The following is a 21,485-nucleotide window of genomic DNA, read 5'->3' as shown; positions in this document are numbered from 1 at the left end:
AGTGTAGTTGTAACTGTGTTGCTAAAATTGCAGTGGTTCACACTAAATAAGTTAGAGTATTAGAAGTATACATGTCATAAGTTTAAAACTCTAAAATAGTGCAATGTGAGATACCAAACTGAGCAAGTGTTCAAACAGCATGTCTGGAGGCTTGGAGAAACGCATCCAGATCCAATTAGAACCATTTATTGAGGTCTGTAGAGTTTCCTTTTTACTTTTCTGTACACATTGCTAGATATTTGATATTTTAAACATTCCCACTTTTCATTGTTTGAAACTGAAATGTGATTTTTTTTTTTTAATATCCTGATGCTTCTCTGGCTCCATTTAAATAAATGGCAAGTAATTTCTTGTAATAAAATGACCAGTGTTAGCTATAATTCTTGATGAATGATTTAGTAAAATACATATTTTCTATGCATCCTTTCAGCATATATAAGCTAACGTCTTTACTGCTTGTATAGTGATGGAACCTTTAATACCATTTATTATTTCTATATAGTTAAAACAATGTAGAGCTTAGACTCTCTAATAAATAGTGCATATTGTATGAGTATTTCTTGCTTGTAGGAAGCAAGACAGTAGCTTACAGTTTAACAGTGGGTGCATTTGTGGGTGAAATTCAGTACTGGGAAGGGGGCCAGTTCCCGGTGATTTCATTCTTCAGTATAGGACATTAATGCAGAAATCTTGCACTAGCCAAGGGAAGCCAACTCTCCTGACCTTAATCATCCAAAATGACTCTATGGCTAGAAGCCACAAGACATTGAGTACTCAGCCTGGAGAGCCAGGGAGGAGGGAGGCCCAGGAGCAGGTAGCAGCTGGCACTGGTTCCTCAGTGGAGGGGAGGACTGGTGCGGAGGAGGGCTGGGCAGGCTGCTCGGCGGCCCTAAGACACTGCCAGCTCCGGCAGCCGGTGGCTCGCATTCCCCTACAGCCGGGCTCCTGTGTGCGTCCTCTTAGCAGGGCCGTTGTGCTTGAACTGGTTTGGGAATCAGAGGTTAACTTCCCTGGTTCTCATCCTGTAAAAGGAATTATTATTTCCCTTATGTACTCCGTTGTAATATTTGTGTTACTGCAATGTAAGTGCTCTATTTATTCCATTTCCCTCAAGGTACTCTGTCTTAGGACAAGAAAGCATCAAACCATAGTTCAATCAAATATATTTCATATAGAATTAGCATGTGTTAAAACAGTATAATACAGCTTCATGTGCCTTTCTAAATAATTATGATTCTGAGCGTGGTAAAGACAATCTCTTCTGAGAAGCTGGAACACAATGACTTGTCCTTCCAACTTATGTATCTGCTTTTGTTCAGAAAAAGGGTGGAGTTAAGAAGGCAGGCAGTAAGGATTTCACCTTTGTCATCAATCCATGAAATACCTTAGAATAAATCTGATTCTAAGCTTAGTCCCCCCCAAATTAACTAAAGGAACGGTAACTGAAATGCAACAGAAAAATAGATATTATATTTTAAATGTACTTTTCTCAGCACTGTGTTCAACATGCAGGTTAGCAGCTGAATCTCCTTCTGCATTAGTCAACCAGTTTGTAATTTACTTCAATACAAGATGTTTGATTGCATAACTGGAACCTTGGCTACACCTTCTTACCTTCAGTTAAGCTATTTCTTCTCCGTGTTTTCTTGAATTTATTCTAGTTGGAAGCTAGTTGGTTTCTTAGTGTCTTATAATGGAAAAGGTGCAGAACACATAAAATCAGGAAGAAATAAATTGTTATTTTCCCTGTCCAAACTAAAGAGTTTCAAAGCAGGATTCTGGGCTTGAGAAGAAGTGTACTGTGACCGCAGTGTTTTCCTGTTGCCAAGCCCTGTGGTAGATACTGTATTCTTGTTGTGGTGACAGAGTAGGTTCCTACACCACAAGTAAATGTCGTCCCTACAAAATGGAATAATTCTAAACTCAGCATGGTAGTTACAGCTCTTGGCTTTCGGGAAACTGGGACTTCAGCAGCGAATCAAACAACCTATTTCATTTTTGATTCAGTGCCATGATGTTGGCTTGTAAGAATCTTACTTTTTGTGCAGTCATAAAATTCTCTCATGCCACTCGCTATTGTGCACTGATGCTGTGAAATGCAAGAGAATTCCATGCACATGTAAGAAAATACCAACTTGCCACGGAAGATTTATTGGTGAGGCAACAGTCAAATCCTTTCTTTATACGCAATTCTAAGCTTGGAACAGTTTCCTTGTCTCCAGCAGATGAGAACGAAATCTGGCTCATTTAATCTAATTTTGTCTCCACCAACAGATCCTTCTCTCTAGTTCTGGTCTGCAGAGCTGATTTTTACAATAGCTTCAATATGGAAAAAAAATTTTTAAATCTCAGCATAGAGAGACTCCAATGTTTCCTTTGTCCATTTTGTAACTCTCGTTGTTAACCAGTAACTACGCAATTTTTAAAATTTTTATAATGACACCTGGAATACTGCAAGATCTAACATTTATTCAGACAAAACGATTTATCTTGGTATAATAGGATCAGCATCTCAGCTGGGGCTTCTGGATGCTACTCTATTACAAGCAAAATAAAAAACCCCAGCTGAAATGGATAGTATATTGGAGACATGTCCTTACTCTCCTCGCACATGGAAGAACGTGTTGAGGATATTAAATCAGAACACAATAAATTGAGAGAAATGGATTTTTCGGTAAATATCAAACACATTAGATAGCAGCTATCAGTAGCAACCAGCTGTGCTTCTTAAAACATTGCTACAACATTCTTAATGGATGGTTTTCCTTGTGGCTACGTAGGCATGTGCACTGTGCTAGCTCCCCCCTCCTCCTGCACTGCAATACGTAGGAAGCTATTATTCCCAAACGGAGCATTTGCTTGCTGACATCACATGCGGTAGGATCCTTTTGTTTGCCTGTGTCTCCTGCATTGAAATGTTTGTCTGAGTCACAAATCCCACTGCCTTTCCTCCTCTGTCATGCTTGCTTGAGAGCCTCTCCCTGACTCACAGTTTTTAAATTTTGACACAGCCCAGTTTCCTGCGTGGCAATTGAATACTTTTCCCTTTAATATTTTATTATGTAATTTATATCTAAACACTATAATGATCCAAAAATCACTGCCACTTTTTTTTGCAGTTTTTTGAATAGAGAGGCTTTGTGACTCAGATTCAGCACTGAATTTTGTTTCAAGGCAAAGTCAGTTTAGTGTTACTAAATTAAAAATTAAAGATAGTGACTCCCACACCTTGAATTCTCCATTTAGCCTCCTGGCTGAGTTTCCTCAGCTATAACATTATCAAGCACTAAGCCAGAAAGGGGTCATATGTGTGCATGTGTACAAACACTTCTCATAATTGAAGTAATTACTATTTTGCACTGCAGTACCTTTCTCCTCCTCTAATAATCTTATCGATTTGTTTTCTCTTAATAAAAAGAGGACAAATCCCTGCTGGATTTTCAGTGTACATTCATTCTTTCATTTGGTTTAGATTCTGGAGCTGCTAATACATTGCTGGTGTCTAAGAAGCCTGGGTTTCCTCTTCATTAAAGCCATGAACAAAACAGATCCTGATTACAGAATCTCATGCTGAATGCTTTGGTAAAAGAACATGGAAGCTAAGGGCTACGCAGCAGTTTGGGTCAAGCTTGAGTGATGGTAAAATATTCTTACTTAGGACCATAAAATTACCATGCTGGATTAAATCTTTTGTCCTTCACATTTAGTCTTTCATCTCTGTTATTACAAGATAAATGAGAAGTTCAAAACAGTGCTTTGATTGTCCTTGATCAAGGACTTTGCAGCAGGTAAGGGCTAATGCCCAATCTGGCATAGCATTTAGGCATGTATTTATCTAAAGCAGCCATCAGCAGCTCCACTGCCTTCTGCCCTCGTCTGAGGCACGTGAGCAGATTGCTGCATGAAACCTTGTTAAAATTCACATACACACAACACCAGATGAGTGATGAAGACCTGTGCCATTAAACGTACTGTATTAGATGCTCGCACTTCATTGGATTTTTACCCAGAGTAAAAAAAGTAGTTGTATTCTCCATCTTCCCCCCAAAAAGCTGAAGCCTCTTGTAATAGAAAACATAGATTTTTATTATAAAAGTAAAATTATGCCATACACAAAGGAATTTCCTGCGACAGAAATTTGCATATTGCAGTCTTAATGTTAAAATAATGTCCAGAGCAGGAATTTAAGTTAGAGTCTCTCCGGCTACCTTTGGTTGCATGTTCACTGTGCAACTGTTCTCACGTAGCACGCATTTTTTTAACATTCAACTTTCGAATCACTATTACTTTTCCTCTTCCCTCCGTGGCCGTTTGCGAGGGTTCATTTCAGTGTCTTCTGCATTTTGAGTGACAGCTGGAGGCTGCACATCTCTGAAGCCATGAGACTGTAACATATAAGCAAAATCATGTGATAACACTTCTATGCTTATAAAGCATGAGTAACCAGTTCCCAGAAGATCAGAATAAGGCATGATGCTGTCATTTATTTTAGATGAGCGGCCACAGAACGTTTATAGACCAGGCTAAGCTCAGAACTGCAAGCTTTTCCACACACATGCCAAACTAATAACTGTGTCTCCTCATTTTAAATTTGAAGATATTTTATTTTCACCAACCAGGCTATCATTTTCATTTTACCACTAATAACCCCTACAGCTATGAAGCACTGCTTCTCTGTAAATTAGCTTAAGTTGCCTATTTAAATAAATTAAAAGCCAAATCCTTCAGCCCTTATTCAAGCTCCCACAGAAGCAAGGAGATGACTGGATTAATTGCCTCAGTTATATTCAGAAACAAAACCGTGGATTTCTAAAACCTAGGATATTTTTGTTTCATGTATCTACTTAATGAACTGAAAACATCAACGAGACACTGTAAGAGAACAGCATTATCTGAATCAGCCTCTAGACTGCAAAGACCATCCCAGCATAGTAATTTATGGGACACAATGGGATGAGAACTTTTAACTGCCAAAAACTAAATGTAGAAGTGAAAACCAGATACTGCTACGCAGGAGAGAGCTTAAAGTGATCTATTTGGCTTAGTACCATTCGTATTTTCTGTTACCTTAGCTCACAATTTAATGATTTTAAAGATTTTAAAATATGAAAGATCTGGAAAATCCGTTAGTTAAACATGTCATCAGTGCAGACGGAGATACTGAGATGTTATGTGAAGGCTGCAACTGTCTTCCCATCTCCAGGCAAATGCTGTGCAGGGAGCACTGCTGACAGCTCAGTGAAGACTCTCGCTGCAGTGAAGACTTAGAGAGGAAAAGGGGTTAATCAGAAAAGAAATTGCTTTGGGGATCCTAAATGCTCAGGTAGAGACAACGTGGGGATGAGAGCATTTCACGAAAGCTGACATTTTAGGTTGGTGCAGTGTGAAAAAGCAGGTAGAATTACTATCAGACATGTGACTTTTCTAAAATGCCAGCATGTCCCACACCAAGAGCAATCCAAAACAAAACAAAACCCAATCAAAATGTTTTGCTTAAGTCTCCCATCTCTGTATTTCTATTTCTAAATGCCTCACCTCACACAGCCTGCTATGTTTTTAAAGGAACAAATAGCAAGAGGTGCCACAAGGGCAGAATTTGTGCAGTCCCTCTGCTATTATAAGCAACTCAAGTGTTATTCTAAATAGCGTAATGGGGGATCTTCAAGTTTAGTGTTTCACTGCTGCTTGCATCTAATCTCTGCCATTTCCCTTAGGCACAAAGGGGGATCTGCAGCCAAGAATCCACTTAATCCAGCGTGCTAGACTCCCAGCGAAAGCATTCCGATGGTTATAAAGGCCAGAACACGATAAAGGAGGCTGCTTAGTAAGGATGTTTTGCATTTAGTTAAGGGCATGTACCTTCTGGGCATAGCACCTTGAAAACACAAGAATTTTGTGTATATTTGTGAAACTTGTTAGTGGTTTTTAGAAGGCGAGAACGTGGCTAATGGAACCAAGGACCTACAAAGCTCAGATGGTCTATGGTCATTTTAAATTGTTCTTTAACATCTTCTGGTGTCTACAGACTGCATCAAGGCTGACCAAGGAGGATGGCTTTATTACCTGAGCGGTGTTCTCATTGTTAGTCTGGCAGACCCTCCACAGTTCAGGGAAATACTGACAATTCCTACCCAGAATATAGGTCCTGCGTCTCTGTCTTTCATGATGAAATAATCAGGTCACATTACCTGGGAATTCAGGTGAATCAGATGATCTACTTACTCCCTTGTGCATAAATCAATTTCCATTTCTATACTCTGCATTTAAGAATGAATCCTTATCAGCCTGTGAAAGAAACTCTATTTCATTTGATAGGTGTTCCACAACCTCCACCCCTTGCTTAGAGCAGTGACCGACTTGCCAGTATGCTGGAAAGGACACAGCTGAAAAAGAACTAGAGCTCGGTCACTAAGTTACACAATTCTCCGTCGGCTTACAGGCACGGAACAGGCAGTTTGTCGATGGTACCAAAGTATCTGATTTGCATAAGCCTAAACATCTCTGAGGATCTAGGCTTGAGGAATTTATTATATTTTTAGTTAACTCTATTTTGTATGCTGCTTATACACAGATGTGCTAGATCAGATTTGGAAACACTGAACATGTAGTTACATCTTCCCGTTTAACTATAGAGATGGGAATGAGAAATGGTAACAGCAGAATGTTACCATCAGACCTGAATTTCATGAAAGAAACAGGGATAATACATTTTTTAGTTACAGAAACTGTCTGCTGAAGCAGCTCAACAGGACTAAGGGAAAAAACACAGCGATAATCTTAAGTTTTAACTAATCTTTGATTAGGATACACTTTCAACTGTATTTCAAGATTGTGTGCATTCACACAGAAGAAGAAAGCATAGCTGTTTTATAATGGATATAAAACTGAAAGGAAAAGGCAATTAAACTGTCTAAGATAAAAATCCTGCTTGTCAGCTGGAGAGAAAGGGCTGCACACTCACATCACGTGATCCAAACAACCTTGGGATGTAGTCCCACTTAGCCTTCCAGTCCTTACAGAACTAAGAATATAAATATATTTGCAGTATTTCTTCTGTCCAGGTGAATACACTCAGGAGTGAAGAAAAATCTGATTTCTGTTCAATAGTTTGAAGATCTCATCTTATGGCAGCATTAAAATCTGCAGGAAATGCTATGGCAACATGTTTCCATGAGGACACATAGCAAATAGCTATGGCATGTACCTGTGTATCTGACATTTGAAGATATGAGTTGAGTGGTGGGGTTTTTTTAAACCTAAATACAGCTTAGACAGTATGTATTCTCATTCATATGTATCAAAAAGAAAAGAAAATAATCCACAAAAGAAAATAATCAAAGGATTTAACTAGGGATGAATAAACACTCCAGCCATTAGTTGGAAGCTCCTCATACGATAGTGACAGAAGAGAAAAATCTGTATGCATTGGCTGGTCATAGGGTCAGCGGTAGGATGGAGCTATGAAAGAGAGAAATACAACCTAGGTTATATCAGGCAATGCACTTAAAGCTGAGATGTGGAAATATGTATGGCACAAAGCACTGGTGAGACCTCTGGAATGCCATGTATGATTCTGGTCACCCTTGTCCTAAAAAGATAAACTCAACTGGCACAGACGCAGAGAAGAGCCACTCGGGAAAGCACAACCTACCTGACAAGGGAGAAAACAGCTTGGCTTGTTCAAGTCTCCCAAAATGAAGGCTCAGGGAGTGCAAGATTGTTCTCTGTACTTGCACTCAGGCCAGAAGTTAACATCAAGGGCAGATAAGATAAGCAGTACTAGCACAAGAACATATGGGGACAGGCTGCCTGTAAATTTGATCTGGAAATCAAAATGTTTTAACTCTAAGAGGACTAACGTGCTGGATCATTTTGCTAAAGAGAAAGGTGCACAATATTCATAAACCTGGAGATATCCCAGTATTACTGGTTACCTTCAGAAGGCAACTGAAGGGCAACACTAAGAAAGCAAACATCGTTCTCAGATTGGTCTATGTGTCTGGAAATTCCTTTACAGCTAACAATTTGCTCCCATCTCCATCCCAAAAGAAATACTAACGGTAATGTGATATGGTATGGTTGACTCCTTCTGACTTGGTGATTTGTACAACGTTGCCAACCTGGTTAAAAAAAAAACAAACAGATAATTATGATTAGTGAATACAATAATAAAAATTCCAAGTAACCAAATGACCACACCCAAGTTTTCCCACAATCACGGGGTAGACGACCAGTGGAATTCTTATGTATTTACATATAGGTCATTTAAACTGCGGATGCCAAATTCCCATCCTTACATGACTTGTCAGCTCAAATACAATGTAGACCTACTAAAAAGAGTGAATGATTAATTAGCCTTGTTTCATCACAGTATTTGATCACACGTTTGGAACAATATTAATTATGAATTAATTCCAAATGCCACTTTATTAAAATGCAAACAAAAAAAGGTTTTGAGCACAACTCTTTCCTACTCCATTAAGCAATCATTTGTTCACTGACCTCTCAGAGCTCGGAGATGCCCTCAAGAATTCAAATACTTCTAGGGAGGTTTTTTCTAGACATTTCACGAGCCTGTCAATATAACCTAGTAGATGGATAATGAGAATAACATGTTCTATTTCTAAGCCTGACCTTGCCACTGACATACAGCATAACCTTGAGAAAATAATTTCTCTTGTATTTCTCCTCTAACACTTCCTTGATTTTGTGCATTTAGACTCTAACAAATGCATCTTGATTTGTGCTTCTACGGCACCTAGCCCAATAATACGCTTGCATAATATAGATAGAAGATTGCAAAGCAACTCAAAAGTAAGGGCTTTTTCAACCAGTCCCAGGGCTGCCAGTCTGCACCATGCCCACCTCCCCAAAACTTACACTTATGTAAAGCCAACATAGAAAGTGTTCTGCTCTCTGTATCGAGACAGCCTGCCAAAGAGCCTGTTAATTATTTTTCGGGGTTTTTTTCCTCCCTGAGGTGCCATTCTATTAGAGAGCACGTAATTACAGCCTGAGGAACACTGCCACTTCGTATTAGCTACACAGGGAATTCCTCAGAACATTTAAGTGGTGGGTTATACTTTACAAAATAGCCTAAATCTGAAGCTGCAGAAGCCACGCTTTCACAAGCACTCGGCTGGAGCTCTGCTGCATGCCTCCGACTCAACAGGATCTTTCGCCTCACAGCAATGAGAACCCTTATAATTAAGCTCTGACATTTCTAGTAGTAGAGAGAAAGAAAAAGCCAGGTATCATATTTGGCCAAAGCACAATTTAAAAAAAAAAAAAAGGCAAATGGATTCTCAAATGGTCATCTTTGTGCCTCAATAACCTACTATAAAAACAAGAAGAACAAAACCACGATGGATCATCAGCTATAGGTAGTTCATGTAAAAATGCAACAGAATCTACCTGTTTCTGCTTTTTACAGACAGGCAGTTGTAACTGGAATTGCTGTGCTTCTGCAGGGCCCGCTCCATATTAGCTGCATATTTAGAACAGTAAATAAAACATGTTTGTCTATTTTTGGCTTGCTTTCTGGAACCTGTATCCACAACCTTCCTCGTTGTGTTGCAGAAGAAAAAAGCTCTTTACTTTTGATATACAAAATTAACTGTTGTCCACTCTGCAATCATTATGTTGATGCAACTTCTCTCTTACAAAGGCTGTTAACTAATCAGTCATGCTGATTTAATTCCAAATTAAACAGCCTGCTGTAGTCATTCTGCATTGCCTTCAAACTTAGAATTTAAAAAACAAAACTCCACAAGAAAGTGTCAGTGCATTTCTCTTTCAAGTTTAACAAGCAAAACTATGCACAACATTCCAGGAGCATTTTTGTTCACCGTTTGCAGAAGATTACGGAATTGAAGCAAGGCTTCTTAATCTCAAGTTGCTGCATTGTGATAATATATACAAGACAAATTTAACTGACCAGGAAAGAGAAGTGAGCTTGCAATATAGTGAAGAGGGGAAAAAAGAAACAGGAAACAGAAAAGATCTCCTTGCAACAGGCAGAACTTCAAACTGTTTTTAGAAGGGTCATCCTACGGTCTGTCCTCCCGAGAACCACTGTCTGGTTGGAAAACCTTCTTCAGTATCTTTGGCTTTGTACTGACTGGGGCCTAAAAGACTGAAGCAAAGAAATTCTACTCTCTGCTTACAAAATGCAGAGAGTAAAAAAAACTTTCTACTTAGCCACGAGATCCTAAATTCTTGTGTCTGAGCAACTGCCACCAGGATATTATATTTTGATGAGACATGGCATCTTGTCAGAAAGAAAGTACAGCACTGCAGCAAGTGGACCATGGTGAGAAGGAGGAGCATGAAAGTTCAGCCCACACTGTCTTAGGCTGAACTAGAAAGCTCTTCTTGAGCCTCAGCAGCCTGGGACATGGCAGACCAAGGCCAGAAATCAAAATTCAAACCCCTGCTTGGCCGCTGGGGCCAGTCTGAGAAAGATTCTCCAATGTCACACTGGTCAATATTATTATGTACCTTACCAGCCTACATTTTCACTTACCTCTGACTGTTGTCCCAGTGAAAGATTAAACGGACAGTAGCAGCATGTCCCCAGCTTTCTCCTGGGTGACACAAAATGACAGGCCGTTTTATTTATCTCCTATAACAGCAGCACTATCAGTAACTAAACTGAAATTAGACCAGTCTTCCAAAAAAACCCCACGATTAAAACATCTATACCTCTCTTGCAGTAATGAATCACATCTTTTTCATATGTGCAAGGATTTCACAACTAGTTTATCAAATATACTGAGACAATTAATAACCTCTGTACTCACAGTGTGTTTTATAGAAAGCTTGATGCAATACTTCATATTTCTAGAAAGATTTTATATATACCTAATAAAGGACAGGTCCTAGACAAATCTTGAAAACAGAGGCAGCATGAAGAAAAGATTTTTCTAATTACTACTGAAGAAGTCTAGTGAGTATGTCTAAATCCTACTTCAAAATTGCAATATTCCGTCTCTCAGGCATAATTATGAGCAAACATCACTCCCTTTGGGATACAAGCTTTGGGAGAAAGTCAATGATTATTAAAGTATTAAGGGCCCCGAAGCAGTCTTCTTCTTCTGACAGCAAAATGCAGAAGAACACATCCAAAAGCAAGGGGCGGGGGGCCGTGGTGGAAAGAGAGAAGGAAGTTTGGATTGTTTCAGGGGAAACAGTCCTACTGTTTCAGTTCACACCCGACCACAAGCTCAGTCAATTTACAGACAGCTGTATTGGGTGTTAGAGCCTCTGTTTAACCCAGGAGACAGTCAGTAGTCCAAAGATGGATTGCATTTTAAAACAGTCATTTTGGTTAAGTGCTGCAAGCCTCTCCTATTCACCTGCACACAGCCCTGTGACTTCTGAATCACTTATTGGTCTCCATCATGTCACCAGCTCCACATGCCCCATGTGCTCTGCTATTCCTTATAGCACGGAGAAGAAAAACAATTATTCAACCATAATGAAGACCTAGACCCTCCAGGCATCTTGCCAGACCTTGCTCCTCTATATTGAAGTTGAGATTAAAGATTTTGGCTATCAGGTACGGTTCCGAGTCAGAGATCAAAACAGATTTTACAACTGGTACAAATTCCACACCAAAGTGTTTCCAACTGTATTGAATACGAGAGAAAAATGCTACTGTAAAATGAGGTATTTCTCAGTTAAACTGGCTGTAGATTAATATTTGACCTCCTTTCTAAATATATCCAGTAGAAATGTCTAGGAACACCCAGCTTAGCTATCACTAGTGGGAAAGAAAGCTGTCCCCTTCACAAAGCTCTTGACTTAATACCTTGAAGCATCTGTGCTTTTTTTTTTTTCATAATTAAGAACTTCCCTTCTGCTAGGAAGCTGAATAAGAGTTGAGATTAATGCGCTTGTAAAGTCTTAGAAAAGGCTGTTTCCAAGGCTCACCAATCAATGGGGAAAAAACCTATTTAGGGGAGACAATAGAATTGATTTTACTTGAGGTTTTGCTGCTGACCCCTCCCTCAATAGTTCCTTTGGCTGCAACTAACCATGGAGGAGTAGGAGGTTCTTTAGCCTATACTATGAGACTGTTGAAATAGAATCCCTACAGAGTGGGTCGTAAAAACCACCTTGTAGTCCACCAGCTCAATACTTGCACCAAGTCTATGGAATAAATTCACATCTTTGTGCCACTCTGAAACGCTCAACTTGAATTATCGCTGTTTAGGATGAGCTGAGTATCTCTTAGCTTAAATATTTTACCAACTGGTACAAACTTTCGTTTTTGCAAGAGTACACGCTACTCAGTTTAACAATACTATGTGGTTACACACACATTCTGGTGAAAGTCACAATCAGTTTATGGTCAGTATGAGGTTATGTCAAATTAAATGTTTGTAAAAGAAAATATGCACAAGACAATACACGGTATCTTTGAATTATAACCTACTCTGAATGTTTTCACATTCTTTACTGTCCCTATGACTCAATAAACACCACAGCTCTCAAACAATGCTGGCTACTAAAGAAAGAGAGCATCTATTAGCTTTATTTGAGTTTGTAGCCAGAAAGGCTGCCAGAAATAATACATCAGAGAGCAAGAGGCAAAAATGACAAAAAGGGGCAGATACCAGAAGCTGGGTCTTTATCTGCATGCACAGCTCAAAATTCTACATTCTTCACATTCTTGAAGGAGACAGTCTGTATTTGTTCATTTTACCTTACATCTGTGCCAAACGGTTCAATGCCTGTACAGACGCTGAGAACATCTTTGCCTTGGTGCTGTCCCCTTCTTCTCCCTCCCCTCCAGAACAAAGGAATCATTACTTAGTTCACAGAAACTGAGTTTGAGTTTAGAATAAAATTTGATAGTTGCTAATTGTAATCACAAGACTGACACAGATAAGCACTGCTGTACAGTTCCACAATGCTAGACGGGTCTAATATTTTCACCATGGATTCTGCTACACTGCAGAAATTCAGCAAACAATTTAATTTTCTTTGTACACGATGCCAAAAGAAAGGAAGTCACATATTTGAAGATTAACTCAGTTTTCAACTCACAAGCTAAACACCTACCTAAAGCAGGTACCAACGTGGACTGGCTTTGTCCAATCCTTGTTGTCATTTGGTTTGTCAGAACTACCTAAAAGAGGAAACAGAAGCAAATGAACAAAAAAATCTCCAGAAAAGCAGCATACTGGTGGGAAGGAAGAGAGGGATTTTTCAAAAAGCTTTTACCAATAAAGTAGTTTCTCAGGCAAAACTCTTGCCAACTGTAATGAAGCTTCCGTGTTAACAAGAAACTCTAAAGGTGCCTCATCTTTTCTCAATAGCCAAAACAAGAGAACCCTGCAAAATGTATTTTCAGTTTGCATGGAAGGTGGATTTCTTTCATTCAAGGCTTTAGAGAAACCTAAATTTCTCCCTTCCCAAGGGATGCAAACTCTACACAACTTGTATATTCCACCATATTTGTACTAAATACTGTTTGGATCTGTGTTTAGATGCACGAGACTTGTACTAGCCCTCAATAAAGAGAGAGATTTCAGTCACTGTGGCATAAACGAACTTGGTGCTGCTCAAAGCATGCATAAGCCTAGTGATTAACAGAATTTCTGCACCTTGTAGTCTAAAAATGCGCAAGTGGGTACAATACAAAGCAGAATGAAAGTGAACAGACAGAGCGGGGGAGTGTTTTCGCAGCACAAATCACTCGTAGGAGGTTCACAGACAGTCTAGGTTAGATCCCTGGTAGAAGTGGGTGTGGGTGAGACAGAAAAGAGCCAGGAATATTAATTGTGAAGTTCATCAAAAATGAAAAATAAAAAATTGTACCTATCTTAAACCCTAGGGGTTTTCATTGTTTGACATGCTTGTATGATTCTTGCTTGAACAGTTAGAAAAGTGTGCTAGAGCAAGCAATTCTTCTGAGCGCACGGGGCACACACCAAAACATTTACATAGCTGAAAGCCCCAAGACATATATTGCGTCTTTTAGAGAAGTAACTCCTCATATATGGATGATAACAGCCCCAAACAGGCTCCCCATCTCACTGCTGGAGAAGGGCTTGTCTGGGCATCCTAGCACAACCCACTGAGTTCAGCTTTAGAAACCAAAGGAGCATTATTCCTACCATATGAGAGCGTTCAGGCTGCCTGGCTTTGCTGCCCCACAAGCAATCTCTGGCACGCAAGCTGAATTTAGACTGCTTGCAAGCGACATGGAACTAACTCAAAAACTAACAAGAGGGCTAGTCTGAGCTAAATCATTCCTGAAGCTCTGTGATTGATCACTTCTTTAGCAAGTGTTTACTTAGCAAGTGTTTGTACTAAACTGCTCACTTGTTCAACAGAAATAAGTTATGTTTCCCTTGACCAAAGAAAAAAAGACTGTACAATGACAACTGCTCCTGTTCAAGGTCACCAGGTCCCCAATTTATGGAGAAAGCACTCGGTAAGCTGGACACTGTGCAAATCAAGCAGTCATGTAACATTCGTCTCCCTTGGTGCCCACACCAGCAGGAAGAAGCTTCATAATTCATGTCAGGGTGAGAGAGAGGGTACGCTTTCAGCAGCAAGCCCAATCGCCCACCGCAGGCGGAACGTAGAGCTGTGCTCTTTCCCTTCCTGCAGCTATCGGAGGAAGCACGAGGGGAGCCGTATTTTTAGCAGTTAGGAACAAAAGCCAATTGCGTGAGAGAGTCGTGGGTGACAAGGCTGCGAGTCACCTGGAAACAGTTACAGGGACAAGCACCATTTTGAGACTGTGTAAGCTCTAATTCCTGAACAATGCTTTTCTGTGCTCTAACAGACCTGCCAAAACAACTTCTGGAACAGCAGCAGGTTCTGAGTGCCATCTGCCGGCTACGCGCTGCGGGTTTGCTGCCTCCGTATTGGCGTAAATGACGGAGAAACAATGCCCAGGAAGGAAGCTACGGCTTTCCATGCGTGCCAGAACAGCGAGCCAAACTAGCAGATAAAGTGGGTTTCCTCCCTAAGAACAGTTCCACCGCTAAGACACTAGTTTATTTTTAAACAAAGAGTGGAAAATTATGTTGGAGTCGCTAAATGCTCTGATGTATTTTAACGTGCGTGCTTTGTAGGTAAAAGTCATCAAAGGAGCACTCCTTGTCCAACCAAATCATTAAAGAAGATGATGTGAAACAGCATGACAGACTGACATGCTACCCTTTAATTAAGATCCACGGGATGCTTTTAATGCAAATTTTACTTATTTTGCCAAGTCTAGGAACTTTCCACCTAAACAGTTTTGTCTGTGCGATCCATCTAACCAAACTGTCAAACTGAACGTAGAGGACTTTCGTGCAGTTTTATTTTGCTATTTACAGACAATCACAAATCACATTCGCTTAATTCTTTGTAATGTATTTATTCCAAAGTAGCACCTTTTGTGATTTAAACCCGCCCCAGACTTACCGCTGATTTATGATCATTTGCTATGATGATCAGCTGTTGTGCCAGACCATTCAAAAGCCGTGTTCGAAGCGAGAGGTCCTCAAAGTCATGGCGAAAAGGAAATGCAATTCCATCAACTACCACCAGTCGGACCTAAATGCAGAAGAAAAGGAAAAACGACCATTACTATCCTACAAACAAAGGACAAAAAGCAGTAAGACCTCTTTCTAAGTGCACTTAGAAGGGATGTTTTATATAAGGTGATTACAATCTTTTATTTCGTACTCAGATGTGCCTGACAGTATAACACCTATTGTCTCTCTCTATATATCAGAGACAATCAGCACTCCACAGGAGTGCAGACTGAAGAGCCTCAAGCTCCAAACACACTAGTATACTTGCTAAGTGCAGTGCTGCATTATGCATAGACACTAGCTCAGACCATAGCGGCACTAGCTTAAACAAAACGCTGCACTGAGCTCTCCCATTAGTTAACTCAGCACAGAGCTGCCCTTCCGACTGTTTCCAGTATCAGAGATTACTCACTTACAGCTAGCTGACTTACCTCTGCAGCACCTGGTATAGAATACAAAATAACAAAGCTGGACTTAAAGCCTTGCAGAAGAGAAGCTGGAGGAAAAAATCATTAAACATCAGAACTGTATTTCCATGAACTCTCCACGAACACCAATTTATTTCACCTTCTCCCTCAAAAAAATAAAATCCAAAGCAAAACTAGAATACATGCTGTCTGCAGTCACTGTTAAGATAACTCATCCGATTCTCAGGGTCATTATCAGTGATTTATCTTAGAAACATGGATTTTAACAGATGCTCAAAGATATTCCAGACACTATGCAATGGAGCTGAGTATCTGTCTTGCCTGAAGATGTTTGCTTTGCTGAATTATTTCTTTTGTAGCAATCATTAGCTGAAGCTAGAGCACGATGCTGCTGCTGGCTCATCACCCTCGAGAGACTATATAAACATTAGCCTGGGATTCTGATTTATTCTAACTTCATTTGTTGTAGCTGTTTTGATGACCCAAGTCTGTCTGCAATACAGAAGGGAGATGGATAGTTTTACAGTGTCTGCATGTTCAGATGTCACTCAAATCCTAGGTATCTACAAGTTCTTGCATTAATGCACAAGATAACAAATTGGAAACAACACAAGAAAACTCATTTTCTGTATTATTGATTTAACTCATTATTGGCAAGTCGCTTTGTGACTGGAACATACAAGCCTGCAGCAAACATCACTCTCTGAAATGGCCCTGGGCCTCCAACTGAAAAAAAAAATCTTAATTTGAAAAAGAAGATTAAGTAGTTAGAACTAAAAGAAGATATTCTTCTGTTTTCTCATTTTTCTTCCTTCCTGCAAATTCATTTCTATAAGCCTGTAAATCTTCCTCATGCATAATTTTTTGACTTTAAGAACAATCAGTTTAACAGCATAAACATGACTCATGCTAGAAAGGAATGTATACGTAGTTATATAACTTGCCTATCAGATGAAGATATCCAGGTAGGATGCAATTTAGATTATTTTCTCCCAGTTGCACTTGTTATAAAATAGCAAACAAGTAGACTTAAAGTATTCAAAAGTAGGCTATATAGAGAAAGCTTGGTAACACATGCCTTTATTATGACAAAAATATTTTCTAACATAGTCTTTTTCACATTATTGATCTTTCTCATATTATTAACAAGATCTCAAACTAATTTATATTTCCAAATCACACTCTCTACGACTATGTCTCTCTCAAAAACCCCCTAAAACCTGGAGGTGTCCTGTGGTCCCAGTCTCAGCTCCAGGTCTGCACAGAGGGATCAGACTAATTTTAATGAGACCTGGACTGCAAAGAGCAATCTGTCAAGTCACTTACAGCCTGTCCAAGGAATCAGCAGAAGGTCTTACGGTTCTCCTGAAACCTTCAGTATTTCAGGCTCCAGGCCAAGCACAGATAATCAGCACAGATGGTACCAGAGAACTGCAGCCCAATGTAACTGTGCTAATGAAGCCATGTACTTTCCACAAGAGCAAACACAACAGGGCACCGTTAGTACCTGGCAGAGAAAGGGAAATACCAGACTACACTAAGCAAAAGTAAGATTCCCATCTGTGCTTTCAAGAACAGAACAGCTTCCAAAAATGGAAATGATATGCAAAAGACAATCTAACTAAACAACACTGATTCGTGCTTTGTTAGAATGAAGCCAAGTCATCTTCCCTGAATCCTGTTAGGGAGCGATCCACTGTGCAGAATCTAGAAATCTGGAAGGGAGGTGGCAAAAAACTGCCTTACAATAGCATTTCACAAAGACACTAGGTACTAGGAAACTTTTTGGCTGTGGTCCACCCAAGAGTGAAGCTGCAGGCTCTGGTTGCTTGTAGCAACAGAAGATGTATCAGAAAGAAGGAGAAGAGTCACTTTCTGGATGCCAAGATGCTGCAGGATGCTTCTGGTCCTCAGTGATCTTCCAGGACAAAAAAAATGGCACTAAGCCTTTCTGATCCCCCTGCATCGTGGTCATCACATGCACACCTGGCTCAGAGACTCTTTTCTAAAGCAGTTTTGTGATGATTCATAATTCTGTGCTCACAGAAATGTAACACCGTGTGGCAACACAGATCCAGTATCCTCGCCTTAAAGTGGAGATTCGGGATGATGGCAGCAGTGTTAGCAAAAGCAAATCACTCTCAAGAGTAATTGGAATGGGAATGAAAAAGCAAACAAGCAAGCAAGCTTTACAGTTGTACTCTGGCATCAGCCAATAGACTACTGCCAAGCTGATGAGGTACTAAGGTGTTACTCGTGTACTCTTATTATACCAGATTAGTATCCCTGAAAACCTTACTGTGAAGATGAGTCATATCTTCTGGTAAGTCTGCAATAACCCTTACCTTTGAATGCTCTGACAGAAAGTCTGGGAGGAGGTAGACCTGTGCAAGAAGCTCTATGTAGTCACGGCAACGGAAGTAATATATGTGAGAAAGGATATGTTCAAGAGAGAAAGTCTCCAAAGCTTTTAGATGATCTGAGAACAAATAAATAGATGAGTAAATGAGTCAGAAGTCTGTACTAGCGTATTGCTACTTTCATCACTCTACCAAACTATGCCTTCCACGTATAGCAACAGCAAAACCCCCAGAAACAGAAACAGTCAAGGTAAAGAGTGTGGGAAACTTACCTTCCATCTGGCTTGAAAGTCAAGAAGGTGGTGAGCAGATGCTATCTCAGCATTTGCACAGAGATACACCGGAGCCTCCAAGGGAGTGCTCCAACAATGAAAGATTTATTTCTGAAAAAAGAACTTTTCCAGTAAATAATTTTCAAGCCAAAACACCACCAGAGGACGACAGACTATTAATCATCCATTGTTTAATGTACAGGCAGTAGCTCATTTAATATATGGTCCTTTTGCCTCCATTCAAACAGAAGTTTGTTGCATAAAATGCTCTTATATAAAAAGTGTGCCTGTATCCCTAACACACTGATGACTTACTTATAGAATAAAACTCTTCATTAAATGCAACCTGGCTATATTGACCTTATGAAGGAGCTGAATTCCAGGTACAGTTTTACCATATGGGGCTTCAGCAGCAACACTGCCTTAAGAAATTCTGTCTTTCCTCTTCTCTTTCCCCAGCTGCTTTTCCTGCCCCTGTGTTGCAGCACATTATCCCTCAGTTTTTCTGACAGAGTTGTGTTTGGGTTTTGCTGTGAATTTGATCATTAAAGTGATGTGTTTAAAAAAAAAAGAAAAAACCAAAAAACCCACATACCTAAAAAACCCACAAATCATCATGTAGAAAAAGAATTATTCTTAAAGCAGTTCAGCTCAGTCTGCTGCATGGCTCCACACAGTGACGCAGTTCAGGGTATGATACACACAAGTGGAAATGAAAGGCTGGCAGCAAGAACTCCCCAACTCCAGCCTACGAGCCACTCGTTTCACTCAGCTCCTAGCCTACTGGGCAGAAAGAAACGGCTTAGCAACGTACCTTCTTCTTGATGAGCTTCAGCAATAAGCTGGCAATGCTGCACACAGGCGGTTGCAATATCCACTACTCTGTCTACCATGAAACTTCCTTCGGTATCAATGAACACGGCTTCTCCAGCTACGCCCCCGAAGCATTCTGGGATCTGTACGTCTACTGCCAACTGCATACTGCCATGGGAAATGGAAAAAAAGATAAATATTTACACCACAAAGCTCTCCCCTCCCAACTAACTCCTAAAGTGACATTTCTGCTGAGGCATACGTGGAACAGGAAGCGGTACAGCCATTATCATGATTATATTTATAACGGTGTGGAAGGATCAGAGACTGCAGTCATGACAACAAGAAAAATGAACTCTTTTCATAGTTAAATTAAACAAAAGTGATTCTCTGTTGTACAAAAGTAATCTAAAAATAAAATACCATAGCTGTGTTTTCCCAACACCAGGTGCTCCGCAGATCTCGGTGATTTTTGTTAGCTGCACACCACCTCCCAGAATATTGTCCAGTGCTGAACAAAAGGTGATGATGAAGCCCTGGGCTTGCTCTTCTTCCAGGAGTTCCAGTGCTGTGCACTTTCTGGTGGCGCCTGATCCCCCACCAGTCCTTGCTGCATCCCCGTGACATTCCTGCCTCACAACCTGCAATGCTTCCAGTGCCTCTTCTTTGGAGATTCCAATTTCTAGAAGAGTCAAAATCATGAAACACTACCTTATTTTTAGAAACAGTGATTTATTTAAAGCATGAAGAAATAATTCAACTTGTTTGATAGAACCTGATCATTCTGCAGTGTAACACAAAAGTATTAACTCTTTTAGTATAATGATGCACACAGCTTGCCAACACCTGGAACTAATGATGCAATTTTCAAAAGATGCCCTGTGTTCTGAATTCAGGTGACAGTAAGTGATCTGCAAATAAAAAATAATCAAAGCTGCTGTTCGTAGATGTGCATAAGACCTGGCAGAGCAATTTACCTGTTCTGCACTGAATGTGCTACCATATTAATGTCATTTGAAGCAAATAAGGTCCTGTAAAAGAAGTCAGGTTGCAGTGACAGTGACACCTACTGATCGTACTCCGAATTCTCAGGGTATTCCAGGGCTGAGCACCTCACGCATTATTTTTAATTTGAAACACAGACCGAGTAACAGAGACGAGATACCTGCAAACACCTCTGTGTGTCTGTCTGTATACACACGTATCTGTCAGCATCTAGCTACTTCACCTTGATCTTCAAGGCAAAACTACTACCACATATTGTCATAGATAACAAAACTACTGATAATCAAAAACATGATACCCTTCTTACAATGGCTGTGCAAATCTTATTTTAGCTTCTTGAGAAAGGCAACTTTCTGACTTCATCGAAGTTTATTTTGCTTAAAGCATGTACAGTTGGGGAAAGAAAAGGAATGAGAGACACAGAATCCTCTGGTTGTTCTTTTTCTGTAGCCCATTTACATCTATCGCTCAGTCTAAGGAGGATCTTTTATCAGAATTGTGGTGTTTTGTCTTAGTTTTGCTTAGGCACCTGTGAGTCAGTAACCACCTACTTTGCCCATTTCTCTGGACTCCCCTGAGGGCTCGGTGAGCTCTCAGGGCACCTGCCCAGAACCGAGCCACAACTGCCTGCTCTGCCCACGCTGCTTAATACGCATTAACCGTTTAAATAAGCGAAACCCTGCTCAAACCCCATCCTCGCTAAGAAGCTGCTACAAAAGCCTCGCGGAAGGGAAAGGGTTAGGGAAGGGCTGCGGGGGAGACCCGCCCGAAGCGGGGACGCGGCCTGCGGGGACGCGGGCCGCCGGGCGCGGAGCAGCCGGCAGCGGGGGCGCCCGGCCCGTCGCCCCGCCGGTACCTTTGCTCAGCCCGCAGGGGCCGGTCTCCAGCAGCTCCTGCGCCGTCTGGAAGCCGGCGGCGACAAGCCTGGCCCGCAGCGCAGGGGCCAGCGGCAGGCTGCCCACCTCCCGCTGCATGCCCACGGCTGCCGCGCCGCGCAGGGCCGCCACAGGCCCCGCCCCGCCGGCGGGGACCGCCCCCACAGGCGCGCGCCTCCCGGGCCCCGCC

The 21,485-nt window shown here is 40.8% G+C and overlaps 1 protein-coding gene across 1 annotated transcript; it reads right to left on the bottom strand.

The window, feature by feature from the left end:
• Positions 1-4,062: 4,062 nt before the first annotated feature.
• Positions 4,063-21,429, bottom strand: RAD51C (RAD51 paralog C). Its single transcript, XM_068415898.1, has 9 exons — positions 21,277-21,429; positions 19,839-20,097; positions 19,417-19,583; positions 18,316-18,449; positions 15,430-15,561; positions 13,069-13,135; positions 10,526-10,586; positions 8,060-8,120; positions 4,063-4,385 (listed from the first exon to the last, which is right to left on the bottom strand). The coding sequence occupies exons 1-9, from the start codon at positions 21,392-21,394 to the stop codon at positions 4,284-4,286; spliced, it is 1,101 nt and encodes a 366-aa protein (XP_068271999.1). The 5' UTR covers positions 21,395-21,429; the 3' UTR covers positions 4,063-4,283.
• Positions 21,430-21,485: the final 56 nt, after the last annotated feature.

The sequence above is a fragment of the Nyctibius grandis genome, chromosome 18, assembly GCF_013368605.1.
Source record: "Nyctibius grandis isolate bNycGra1 chromosome 18, bNycGra1.pri, whole genome shotgun sequence".
Lineage (NCBI taxonomy): Eukaryota > Metazoa > Chordata > Aves > Nyctibiiformes > Nyctibiidae > Nyctibius > Nyctibius grandis.
Note: the sequence above shows the minus strand (reverse complement) of the source record. Positions and strands in the feature narration are given on the sequence as shown.